Raw genomic sequence first — 13,523 nt, forward strand, 5'->3', positions numbered from 1 at the left:
ACCAGTAAGTCTCAATTTCGGGGTCTCAAGACACCTCTAATCTCTTAATATCTATTGAGGACATCAAGAGCTTTGGTTTATATGAATTATATTTATTGATATTTACCATTTTAGAAATTATAACTACTATTTTTTTAAAGAGACTTTTTAAAGATTTTTTAAATTTATGCATTTTAGAGAGAAGAGAGAGAGAGAAAAAGAGAAAGAAGGGAAGAGGAATAGGAAGCATCCACTCCCATATGTGCCTTGACCAGGCAAAACCAGGGATTCGACCTCAGTGTTCCAGGTCAACACTCCATCCACTGTGCCACCATAGGTCAGGCAGAAATTGCAACTAATATTTTAAATAATTTAAAAACAAGTCATTATATATTAACATAAACACATTTTATGCAAAAACATTTTCAAAAATGAAAACTCTAGTGAGAAGATGGGCACTGTTTTACATTTTTGCAAGTCTATTGCCCGCCTAATAGGAGACAGCTGGACTTTCATAGCTACTTCTGCATTCAACATGTGGTGATATATACTGTTTCCAGGATAGAAAGAAAATCTGGCCCCCCACAGATATCTTTCTGGAAAAAGAAGCATTGCAATGGTCTTTGTAGATAAATGCAGATATGATTCTTTGATACAATGAAAATCGACAGTGAATAGTTTCTCAAAGGTTAGTTGCAATGTGGAATCTGAAAGCATTGTCAGTGAACTTTTCATACACTATTACATTCAAATTCATTGGTCCATCTTCCATTTTCAATGGATCTACCAATCCATAATTTTCGACGTCATGAATCTCCTTGAGTTCTCAGGAACCTCAAACTGTATTTTGAGATCTACTAGGAAACAGTTTAATATAGAGTTCAAACAAAAGATAAAGGATGTTAATAAAACCTACAAGCGGTTCCATGCTGCCTTGATCCCTTTACAACCTTTAGTTCATTAATTTATTCAACATTTCCTGGAATGGAGTATCATCATTATAAATTACAAAATAGGCAAAAAGGTTGGATTTTGGTTCAAAAGACACAAAATAAGAGCCAATGATGATGCTTGGATGGGGTTAAATTAAATATAACACATAAAGTAAAATCCAGAGTAAGATCTCTATATCCTCTGATATTATTCTGAGAATGATCGAAACAAACAGACCTGGGTAGCATCCATGAGGAAAAGCTATAAAGAATTAGTAATCTATCAGAGACTTCAAGTAACACTACAGCTTTGGCATTAAATTTTTTGTAAAGCATATATTAACTAGCACAATACCAGCATCTATGTAAAAAAATGGATTCCCTCTGACTACATTAACACATAAGTAGAGAATGTTGAAAAACACAAGCACAGACACCTGACAACACCTCCATTGCCCACAAATGCAGTGTAAGCTCAAGGCCACTGATTCACATTAAGATGTTTAAAGCTAGACCATTAGGAGGTGCTTCGCAAGTCAACAACCTTTGAAACTAAAAAAGCATACACAGAAACACAGCAGCAAATGTATGGGGCCTAATCATAACATTTAAAATCAGAGTAGAACTTAAGTATATGCATTATCAACAAATATTTCTTTTAACTATGTACATAATACTTCTTCCAAATTATTCTGTCAAATTTCATATACATAATGAAAAAAAAAGAAAACTAAATAAATGGAAACTAAAGATTGTGAAAACAAAGGGGGTATAATGGGGGATACAGGGCTGAGGTGAGGGAGTTCTATTGAGTGGGAAACTTGAATCCATGTTAACACGATAAGTTAAAATTAATAAAAATTTTAAAAAATGATTGTGAAAACACTTAAGATTTCATTACGTTAACGGTGATGGCTAAAATGTATATAATAATATACTACAGACCTGGTGATCTTCAAAGTGCTTCTTATAAATTCACTCGAGTGTCTTAATGGCCTTTGAGATGGGCACTGTTTCATCCCCTTCTCATAGAGGAGAAAACTGGAGCCCAGAGTGGTGAAGGGGGGTATGTGCACGGCACAGGAAGCATCAAGTGGCACAACTGGGATTTCAACCAGGGAAGCCATGCACTCGACAACCCGGCTACACAACCTCAAACTAATTCGCTAAAAATAACGTCACTTACCACAATATCCAAGTTGTGCACAAAACTTCCTTCTCTGTAAGTAAAGCAGAGCCCTAGCAGTAGAACACACGCTGACTTGGGTTCTGGTGAAAGCTACACTATCTGCTGACTGGTGTTAGAATTCAGAATTCGAGAGAGGCAGCGCTGAAATACCGAAGGGCTCATGTTGTTGGAAGCTGCAAGAACCTATCTTTTATGGAATGTTTGCTTCGATAAAAGCAAGAGGAGTCAGGTTTGAGTTGATGGTGAGGAAAAGAATGCACAGAATAAAGCTTTTGCTCTTGGTTTAGAAATAAAAAATAGAAGGAAAGAGATATAGGAATATACATAAACCCTATAACCTGAACAAAATAAATTTTTGTATTATATCCATATATTCCTAGATGCCAAAGGAAAGAACCAAACCTAAGAAACCTATTCTTTATATGTCCAATAAAGGGATCATTTATGACAATCATGTAATAAAAATAGCACTGAAGCAAAGTCCAATGCAAGTATTCATTGTATAACTTAGAACCACCCTTTAGTCATATCTAAAATCTCTTCCTTGTTTTTTTTTTTTTGTTTTTTTTTTTAATAGATATGCTTGTCATGGCTCTATAATATAGTCTGAAGTCAGGTATTGTAATGCCCCAGCTTCGTTCTTTTTCCTTAGGATTGCTTTGGCTATTCAGGGTTTTTTATAGTTCCATATAAATCTGATGATTTTTTTGTTCTATTTCTTTAAAAACTGCCATTGGAATTTTGATGGGAATAGCATTGAATATGTATATTGCTTTGGGTAATATGGTCATTTTGATTATATTTATTCTTCCTATCCAAGAACAAGGAATATTTTTCCATTTCACTGTATCTTTTTCGATTTCCCTTAAAATGCTTTGTAGTTTTCATTATATAGGTCCTTTACATTCTTTGTTATATTTATTTCTAGGTATTTTTTTTGTTGCAACCATAAAGGGGATTATTTTTTTTAGTTCATTTTCTGATGTTTTGTTGTTGGCATATAAATATAAAGACACACGCAGCCCCATGTTCACTGCAGCATTGTTCACAGTGGCCAAGACATGGAAACAACCAAAAAGCCCGTCAATAGAAGACTGGATAAAGAAGATGTGGCACATATACACTATAGCAGTGGTTCTCAACCTTTCTAATGCCGTGACCCCACAATACAGTTCCTCATGTTGCGGTGACCCCAAACCAAAAAATAATTTTGGTGGCTACTTCATAACTGTAATTTTGCTAGAGTTATGATTCGGAACGTAAATCCTGATATGCATTATGCATTTTTCGATGGCTTTAGGCGACCCCGCCAGGGTCGTGACCCACAGGTTGAGAACTGCTGCACTATAGAATACTACTCAGCCATAAGAATGATGGCATCAGATCATTTACAACAACATGGATGGACCTTGATAATATTATACGGAGTGAAATAAGTAAATCAGAAAAAACTAAGAACTGCATTATTCCATACATAGTTGGGACATAAAAATGAGACTAAGAGACATGGACAAGAGTGTGGTGGTTACAGTGGGGGGGGGGCACAAAGAAAACCAGATAGAAGGTGATGGAAGACAATTTGACTGATGGGTATGCAACATAACTAAATGTCAAAATAACCTGGAGATGTTTTCTCTGAACATATGTACCCTGATTTATTGTCACCCCATTAAAATTAATAAAAAAAAATAGTTATGCTATCTGCAACAAGGAAAGCCAAGAGATATTTTACAGTAAGGTATGCATGTCTTCTTGCAGATCTTAAAAGTTATAAATATACCAATTCAAAACTGCAGTGACATATTTCACTTCCAATACGAGTAAGAAAGTCAGACTGTCCACTTAGTAATTTTAGCAGTGCTGAGTCTTTAAAAGCCCTCAACAGTTAAGGAAATGATTTATTTGTATTGAAAACCACAATTTCCATACAATTAACCTAACTAGAAAAAGACAAAAAAGTGGGGAGCTCTGGGTAACAGACTTGGGGTTCAATTTCATTTTTCACAGCCAATGAATTAATAAAGAAAACTAAAAAAAGAAAAGAAGAAAAAAGATTAAAACCACAAAGAAACTAATTTAAAGCAGTTTTAATGAACCAGTATAAACCTAGGGGGGGGGGGGGGGGGGAAGAGGGCACTAGTCTGCTAAAGTAAACATAGTAACCAGCAGCAGAAACCAAACTTTTTGCAAATACCTACAACAGGCAACAAGGGGGCCGCGGTGGGGGTGGAGCACCTATAAAGGCTCCTTCAAAATCACAAAATACTTTCTAAGAAATTTTAAGAACTTTTTTGTTTCTCTATTTAAAAAAAGTAGTGACATTATACCAACAAGCAGAAGGGGAACATTAAATGGCCATCCTGACATCCTGAAAATATAAATAGAACAGTAAACTGAAATGTGTTTCATTTGTCAACTGTAAATATCATGCCGACCATCCACGTTTTATAAAGTCGTGATTTTTCAAAAACGAAGAAAAAGCCACCTTACCTTGACACATTTTCTGGAATGTACTCTAGGACAGGATATCCATCACTTCGTCTAGATGACAGGTCACCGTGTGATTTCCACGACTCCACTAATGTATTGACAGGAGGAAAGGAACTCAGGTGTTGGAAAGATTGGTCTCTAGCCGCTCGTGATAAAGATATTGTACCTTGAGCACCAATCCTATAGTGAAAGGACTGTCCACCTGAATTGACACCAACGATGGCAGATGAAGGGATGCCGGCCTCTGGGTAATAGCTCCCATCATCTGGTTCCTGTTTAATCCCCAGGGAGAAGCTGCTGCCTTCACAGTTACCATCAAAGCCGGGCACAGGTGGCCCTAAAATGCCTGATAGAGAATAATAGTCTTTATCATCCATAAAGGAAAAATACGAGCTATCCATGAATGGAAATGGGTTTACAGTTGGGTTCCCTTTGAAAGAGGCGCCTGAACACGAATGCTTGGTTGATTCCTGTTTTATTGGTACTGAGAATGGAGAATCGGAATTTATTTTGCTATTTCCTCTTAGACACGAGCTGCTAAAAACTCCATCTGGCTCTGGTTTTATGTACTGGACAATGTTAAGCTGGCCGGTCACACCATTGGAGATGGCATTCTCCACCTCCTCGGTCTTGGGAAACGGGGCCTCTTGAGCACCTTTCTCAAGTGTGTCTGGACTCGGAACCACATCCCGGGCCGCAATGGATCCCAAAGGGGTGCCAGAAGCCGTGTAGCTGAAGGCATTGTTTGCGGGGCTACAAATAGAACCCACAGTACTCACAGTTGGGCTGGAAAGTGTGGATCTGTTATTTGTGTTGGAAGGGCTGGAAACAGAGCACCTTGAGTTGTTGATATTTGCCGGGCTGGACACAGAGGATCGCAGAGTGACGTTAGGACTGGAGACTGGAGATTTTACACTGCAGTGACTTGGCGGGCTGGAAATGGGGGACTTCATGCTACTTAACGGACTGGAGAGAGGAGAGCCCACGTTGCTGGCGTGTGCTGGGCTGTGAGACCTGGAACCTCGATTCTCAATGTTAGGGGAGCATGTCAAGGGAGTCCCCTGGGTGACAGGGCTGTGCACTGTGAAACTGCCAAAGCTGGCCGAGGTGGAGGACACAGAGCTAACTCCAGCAGGGCTGCACACTGAAGATGTTATGTTCAGAGGGCTGCACACAGACGGGCTCTTCTCATGGCACATGATAGGACTTTTAACAATAGTACGCATGACCCCGCCATTTAGAGAGTTCCCAGGATCAGACATAAATGATCTCAAGGGCCTGCTCATACCTAACGTGGAAGGACGATGGCCATTTTCTTTGTAAAATTTCACCAGCTGTTCAACATTTTGATAAATCTTTGCTGGACTCATGCTTCCTTGTTGGTTCTGCTGATCATAGGGGTAGTCGGCATCTCTTATGGAATCCATGTATAAACCCATGGACTCAGCTACAGTTGCTGAAAGTTCCTTAGATTCCAGCTCGGTTTTAATATCAGACGTTAAAATCCCAGACCGATTATTGTCTTGCTGAAGGCAAGGGAGTAGTTCTTGTTTTTCTTTGCTGCTTCCTTGAGTACTGTTGTTTGGAATAGCACCGGAAACACAGCTTACATTGACAATCTCCATGTAGTTATTCTCATCTGTCCTCTGTGTAGGTCCCAGGGAAGAGTGATCCACAGCCTGAGAAACTTGACCCCACCGTCTTTCCATATCTAGACCTTCAGGGAGACTGTGGTAGCCTTTGGTCTCCATAGCTAACAAATAAATTTATATTAAAAAAATTGAATTAGAATCGTTTATAGCAATACTATCCTAAGTGACATTCCAAAATTCCAGTGACTAAGCCAGCAATTTTCAACTAGTGCACTGCAAGAATTTTTAAAACATGCACTACCTGACTCTTTAGTCAGAGGCACTGACCTCTTTTCCCTTACATTGTCAAAAAAAATAAAAATAAAAATGACAACAGCCAAAACAATAGCACCCCAGTGTGAATCAAAATTATACCTATTTTTTTGTCAGATCGGCAAAAAATACATTTTTTGGTGTGCTGCAGAATTTTAGTAATTAGTTTATTTATGCCATGAAATGAAAAAGGTTGAAACTCGCTGTACTAAGCTGTAAGTACACATTCTACTTATGCTAAGCAATACTTCTAGTTATTTTAAAAAGTTACCTGTTTCGATGCAGATAAAACAGAGCATTGACTAACCTGTCCAGAAGCCAGACTCAATAGGCAATTATATAAAAGTATTTTGTATCCAAATAAAAATAACATAGTTCTATAATACAGCCTTTAGAGTTTGCAAAGAATATTTACAACTGTTAACTTATTTAATATTCAAAGTAATCCTGGGGACCAAGAAACAAACAAAGGGGAAACTGAGGACTTAGGCAGGTGACTTGCCCAAGGTTAAGGACATAATAAATGACAAAGACAAAAAATCAGGTTTAAAACTACATCTTCTAACTCCAAAGGCTTTTGAATCTTTTGGGCTATGGACGCTGCTTCCAATAACTAAGATGTGGTTTTACTAAAAAAAAATTTTAAATGCAATTAATGTTACCATTTCCCAATATAAAGTTATTGAGTGAATTATCACAGAAAAAACAATTTAGGAATTATTTTTTAAAACAGTAAGATTATCTTAAAATGCATTATTGACCAAGATAACTTAATGTCAATTCTAAAAAGTAAAGATTCATATAATCTGATTTACTAAGATGGTCCATAGCACAGAGAGGATATGTCAGGAACGACAGGCTCTTTGTTATTTCAATACCGGTGAGGACTCTGAGATGCACCCTGAGCTAAAAGGACTCTTGACAGTTTCATCCTCCACAGTAAATGGAGGAAGTTCAAGATGGGTTCTGACAACTTATGTGTTCATTCATTCAACAAATATTTATCAAGTGTTTGCTACATCCTGGGTCTACAACCAGTCACTGAATCTATAGTGATGAACAAACAGGCACAGTCCCCATGCTCAGGGACCCCACAGGATTGCTTAGATATACAATCATACCCATTGGCTCTCTCTCTATATTTCACCGTCAGATTTTAATAGGCTATATTTATATAATTCTTATGTAGTATATAATTCAAAGCAATATTATAAACATTTCACACACATTAACTTATTTACCCTTATAAACAACTCTTTAAGATTGGTGAAAGTATTATATAAATGATGCAAGTGGGGAAACTGAGGCACAGACAAAGAGCTAAGTAGCAGAGCTAGAATCTGATCCTAAGTCTCTCTCCTCACCAAGGTCATCTCGACCTTGGCATTACTGGCATCTGGGACAGATAATTCTTTGTCATGGAGGTCTGTCCATGCATGTAAGATGTTCTAGCACATCCCTAATCCCTCCCTACTAGATGCTAGCAGCAGCCCCCACCCCAGTTATGACAGCCAAAAATGTCTCCAGACATTACCAAAGATTCTTAGGGTGAACCCGGGTTGGGGAACAAAATAACCACCCCAATAAGAACTACCAGAGTAAAGAAAATTAACTTATTCTCAGTAAAAATTTTATTTGTACATTTTAATATATAAAATTCCAAAAATTATTATGTATTCACTTTTCAAATCCTTTTGGTTGTCTAAACAAGCTATGACCCAAATAAAGGTCCTGATCCTAAAAGACACGTTTTCAGCTGTTCTGCACACAAATATTACTTTCGGCCTCGCCTTTTACGCATTTTGCTACTCCTAGCTCCATCTTCCCTATCTTCCCCTCAGTAAAAAGAGACTAGCAAGTCCTTTTGCTCCAGAACTTATATTAATTAACACAGAAAAAGAATGATGACTCTACCAAATAAATTGGCAACAGCGATCACGAGGCTCTCTAATGAAATGTCATGCCCAAATTGTCTGCATACTGTAATCACCTCTATCTTTTCTGTATTCTACACTAGTTTCAAGTCTCAGGAGGCAGAAACTTTCCAAATTTCTCCATTGCATCCCAAACTGACAGCAAAGTGATTTTTAAAAAAATGTCAACTAGTTATAATATAATCAGTACTCAATAATTTGTGACCATTAAACCCTACCAATTATGGAGCTTACTTTTAATTAAAGAGCATTATTCTATAAATCCTGAAGCAGGAATCAATCCCAAAGCACTGGGAAATAAATCAAACTGCAGAGGCTGAGGTGGTTATCTGGTAGCGCCAGCCAAAAAAAACTTAGTGTGGAGAAAAGCCAAGTAAAAGTTGGGGGAAACAAAACAAAACCCTGCATAGTGAAACGGGACTGAAATGGCTACTATTGGCCTTTCCACTTTATTAAAACAAACAAACAAAAAAAACCCAAACATTTAGTCATAGCCAGAGGTTGAAAAATACCAGTAAATATTATGTGCTTCTTCGACATCTACCTAAGAGTATTCGTCCTTCCCATACCAAACTGGAAGGGATGTACATTTAAGGGATGGATGTTTTGGCTCCCAATTCATCCAACACCACAGGTAACAGGTCTATTAATGTTCAAAACTGAACACTTTCTGTGTATCACCCCTCTCCCCTCAACCCAGTCCCTAAACCCACATTCTGTTTTGGTAAAGTGCACCATCGTCCCTCCACCCAAATGCCTGGAAGTCACCCTTGCCTAGGCACCCTTACTAAAGGCTTCCGCAGCCTCAGCCCTCCCCACTCACCCACCCACAGCCCCATTTCCCTAGGCCCTAGGCAATAGGCCTATCTTCCCAGAGTCTGAAGGGGAATCTCCATGCAGATCCCTCTCCAAAAATCTATTGTCCAAATTCCCTTCTGGAAAGGAGGATCACTTGCAGTATTTTTAAAGTTTCCCCGTGTAAACCTGCATGCTAAAACTCCTGGGCAGCTAGCTTGCCAGTGCAGAAACCTGTTTCCTTTTGAATCCAGCATTTCCTACATAAATTGGACCACTGCACCTTTTTGTCACAGAACAACTACTGATATTCCAAGGGACGTTTTCATCACTCTGTCCAAAAATAGGAATCAAAGCTCAGATTTCTGAGGTTTTACGAAGATTTAAAGAGAATCTATATGGGAAATGGAGGGCAAGGACACTCGGAAAGCACTCTACAAGCAAGTACCTCATCAGCTAACATCATGTAGCTGATCACAACTTCCCAAGTCTTGTTTAGTTAGCCTTAAACTCCCTTAACAATGCAACAGGATTTGCTGAATTCTAAATTAGCTTTGATCGGGTATTCTTCTCATCTACCAACCTCATGCACCTCTCAACAAAGAGAACAGAGTCAAGGCTGGCAACAGTCAAACACAGAAGAATAGAGGACATCTAGGATCTGCATGGTTTCCACTGGAAACATTTTTAAAGATCAGACCTTTTCAAAAATAGGTTTAGTGAAATATTTGTGCTGAATTCTATTATCTTAACTCATCTTCTCCGTAAAGAAATGGATCAGATAAGAGATTTATTTCCTAAGTTATCCATAAAACCTAAGTTGTCCCTTTGGAACTGGCATAATTACCATGGCTTCAACAGAATTTCAGTCAACTTGAACTTACTAGTGAATACTAAAAATATTAGCTAGGGAATTTATGATTCTCATAGAACTTACTATCCAGAAGGTAAAGGGAAAGTTTTTGTTACTAACCAATAAGGTACTGGTCTACAAATTTAGCTTATACATAATTAAAATTGTCTCCTGTACAATGGGATTATAACAGAGGCTTCTTTGGGACAAAGTCAAAAACCCTTATGACCCTTTAATTTTCATGTAAATGGCCTACCCACATAAAATAAAGGGAATTTCACATAAGAAAAGTAAGGAGAAGCACTGCTGAAGTTCTCCTTTAAACCACATACATGCTCTTCAATACTCTTTTTGCAAAGGAAAAATCTGACGTTAAAATTTTTACGTTTTATAGCCTGTGTTAAATTGCCCTTTTCCATAAGGAAGTAGTTTTTTTCAGGGTTATTAACAAAGACTCTTGCATATTTGTATTTTATCTGAAAACACTTTCACTTTTAATATCCCCCCAAAACACTGTTCCATTTTAAATGCATCATTTTATATAGTTATTTCACTGTAATATGGCATCTAAAAGATCAGAATTGTAAGAATGTTACAATTTGCACTGGTTGTACAGTTGCAAGTTTGTTGTATGTAACTATTTTTCTGTCATCCCCACTACAGAACCATTATGTTCCCGACGTTTATAGATGAGGCGAATGATAGAAACCTGCCCAAGGTCACCTAAGCGTGCAGGAGAACCAGTTAGAACTGAGCACACCTGATTTCTATTCACTCACCTAATTCAACTGAGCCACCTGATCTTTCCAAAATCCCCAAACAAAACTATTTCTTATCCCTTAAAGGAAAAAGCTCTTCTTTATTTTAAAAAATTTGTCCTCAGACATTTCCATGACAGCTGCCACGAAGTCAAACATAAAATTAAAACTTCCCAGAAGAACTTCGCTGGAGAACGCTGTTATCATTACTATGTAAATATCATCAATAACAGCACCTAGAGAAATGGCAATACAAAAGGTATAAGGCAATTTAGTGCGTTTGAAATTCAGCAGTTTCCAAAACTTGTCTGCTATCAAATGAAAGTTTTCCTAACTTCTATGTAATAATAGTTAAAACCTATGGTGCCATAAACCTTTATGACTGAAATCTGTCTTTAAAAAATTCTGTAGAAAAACCCTGCACCTAAATTCAGTAGACGGTTACGGATGCCACCAAAAGAAGCTTCATCCCTTCGTTACTGCCTTTAGAATTTCAACTGATGCCACAGAAAGCTGAGTCTCCCTCAAGAGTTTCCTGAATACCAAGGAACGGGGGAACGGGCAATGCACGAATTTCCAGAGCCCCCTTCATTGCAGGATCTATCAGGATCTCTCTCTCCTTCAACTGCCCTTAATAAGCTACATCCCCAGCTGAGATTTGGGTGCCTCTGCAACTGACAGAGGGAAAAAATATTATTCAAACGTCCTTTAAAAATTGTACTAGGCAAACGACCCGAAATTCATCTTGGGGAAAGAAAAGGGTGGTGGTAGACCTCCCACTGCAAAAAGCGGCTGAAAGCCGCTCGTTAGAGGGCATTTATCCAAAGTGGCCAAACTTTCCCAAAATAGTCCTCTGGCGGCCAAAGGGGGGAAAAAGTGGAAAACCAAAACAAAACAACAAGCACACAGCACTATACTGACTGTGCCTCCGAATTACGCAGCCACTTCGCCCAGCAAAGTGCACGCTCCCGTTCCGCGGCCGCACGTCCAGGTCGGCAAGCGGCGCCCCGCGGCGCACCCCTACACACCTGCCTCGGCCGGGGTCCGTCTCGGCGTCTACCTGTTGCAGCGCTCGCCAACGCTACGACACTCCTGCTGCGGAGCCCCCCTAAATCCAACCACATCCAGGCCAGCGAGTGCCGCTCCCCCTGCAGCGGGAGAGCCCGAGGCAGCAACGCTCTTGCACCCAGGTGACTGCACGGGCTTCTTCCAAGCAGCCTGAAGTTGGCTTGCGTCTCCCCCGTCCAATGACACCCGGGTGCGGAGGGGCGGAGAAGACCGGGCTGGGCCAGGTGTAGGGGCAGGGACAGGGCGGACGAAATAGGGAGGGAGAGAGGGAGAGAGGGCGGGCCAAAGCCCGGAGGGGGAGTGGGCCGGCTTTTAAAAGCGGGTCACATGTCCAGATAAAGTTCAGGTTGCTTCCTATTGGCCCGGAGGAAAGCAAGGCTCCACGCTGCATGGGTCAGGGTGGCTTCTCATTGGGCAATCATCGCTGTCAGTCACTAGGAGGGCGACATGACTGATACAAAGTTGCTGCGACACAGCCTGGACTCGCAGCTCCCTTAAAGCCGCAGGAGCGGTGCGCGTTTGGGGTGCCGGGCAGTGGCTACGACACTAGGCAGTAGGCACCCTCTGCACGCTGATCCTCGGCCCCCTCCTTGCTCAGCTTGTTTGCACCCACCTGACTCTCCTAATGATCCCAGGATATCTGGAAAGACGTGCGAAGTGTGGTGACGCGGTTTAAGTCGGTTTTTCCGAGAGCCAGTCAAGGTGTTGTCCCCTCACACTCTCCACCTGCAGCGCCAGGTGAAGGGCAACCCTGGCCCGGGCTCCACCCACAGCTTCCGCGTGCACGGAAGGATTCCCGCGTGGGCTTCACCCGACCCCTAAGGTTCTCTCCACGCCCCTTTCCTGGGTCTCCCGAGTTACCTCTCAAGTAGAGCAGCCGCAGCGTCCGCTGCCAACGTGCAAAAGGATCACGTTCCCACTCGATTTGAATTTCCTTATTTTAACCGTGCAGGAAAAGCGGGTGCTTTTCGGGGTAGCTAAACCCTTTAAACACACACAGCCTCTCACCCAGTTCCCCACCCCCACCAAAAAATAAAGTGCCAGGGTCAAGAGTTATTGCTCTCTCTCATAATTTTGTTGCTGTATTTAGTATATTGGTGTAGGATTTTTCCACTGGTTCAATTAGAAAGAAAGCCTACCCATCGAGGATATTCACTTCTTTATAATGGGTGGGAGGGGTGCATAAATTGGGAGAAACATATAGAAGGGGTTTAGGAACCGAACTGTTTTCTAAGGATCCGGCATCTGCGAGAAGACATTTCTGTTTCCCTCTAGTCGCCCCCACCTCGACTCTCCTCCCGCCCACCCAAACGCTGGACTTCTTAACTTTGATTTCCTAAGGACTTTGAGGGTCCGCGTTTGAGCCTCGCCTGTAGGCTCCCAGCTGGCCCGGAGTCAGCACCAGTGACGTACACACCTAAATCTGGTCCCCTGGCCCTCGGCGACCCGCAGCTCGGCGCCAGCTGCTGCGCAGCCTCCCTCCTCACCCTTGCCCCGCGCCCGCGTAAGTCAGGGTGGAGGCGTTCACCCTGTGCCCAAAGGCCCCTCCTCGCCTTACAGTTAATTAAGCTTCGGGATTTCCGACCCCGAGAGCAAGAAGACAAACTTCCAGCCTTTCCAG

At 40.8% G+C, this 13,523-nt stretch overlaps 1 protein-coding gene across 5 annotated transcripts in view; it reads right to left on the reverse strand.

The window, feature by feature from the left end:
- The window catches only part of NR3C2 (nuclear receptor subfamily 3 group C member 2), a 313,921-nt gene that overhangs the window by 299,688 nt on the left and 710 nt on the right, over positions 1-13,523 (reverse strand). For 2 of the 5 annotated variants that reach the window (XM_066386221.1, XM_066386228.1), the window contains exon 2: positions 4,591-6,343. In XM_066386221.1, the coding sequence (XP_066242318.1) occupies positions 4,591-6,341 (1,751 nt within the window). In that variant the 5' untranslated portion in view covers positions 6,342-6,343. Of the gene's footprint in view, positions 1-4,590; positions 6,344-10,855; positions 11,043-11,862; positions 12,178-12,515; positions 12,730-13,523 lie in introns of those variants that run through there. The other 3 variants (XM_066386215.1, XM_066386199.1, XM_066386208.1) reach the window with 3 other exon arrangements.

Source organism: Saccopteryx leptura, chromosome 1 (genome assembly GCF_036850995.1).
Source record: "Saccopteryx leptura isolate mSacLep1 chromosome 1, mSacLep1_pri_phased_curated, whole genome shotgun sequence".
In the NCBI taxonomy this organism is placed as follows: Eukaryota; Metazoa; Chordata; class Mammalia; order Chiroptera; family Emballonuridae; genus Saccopteryx; species Saccopteryx leptura.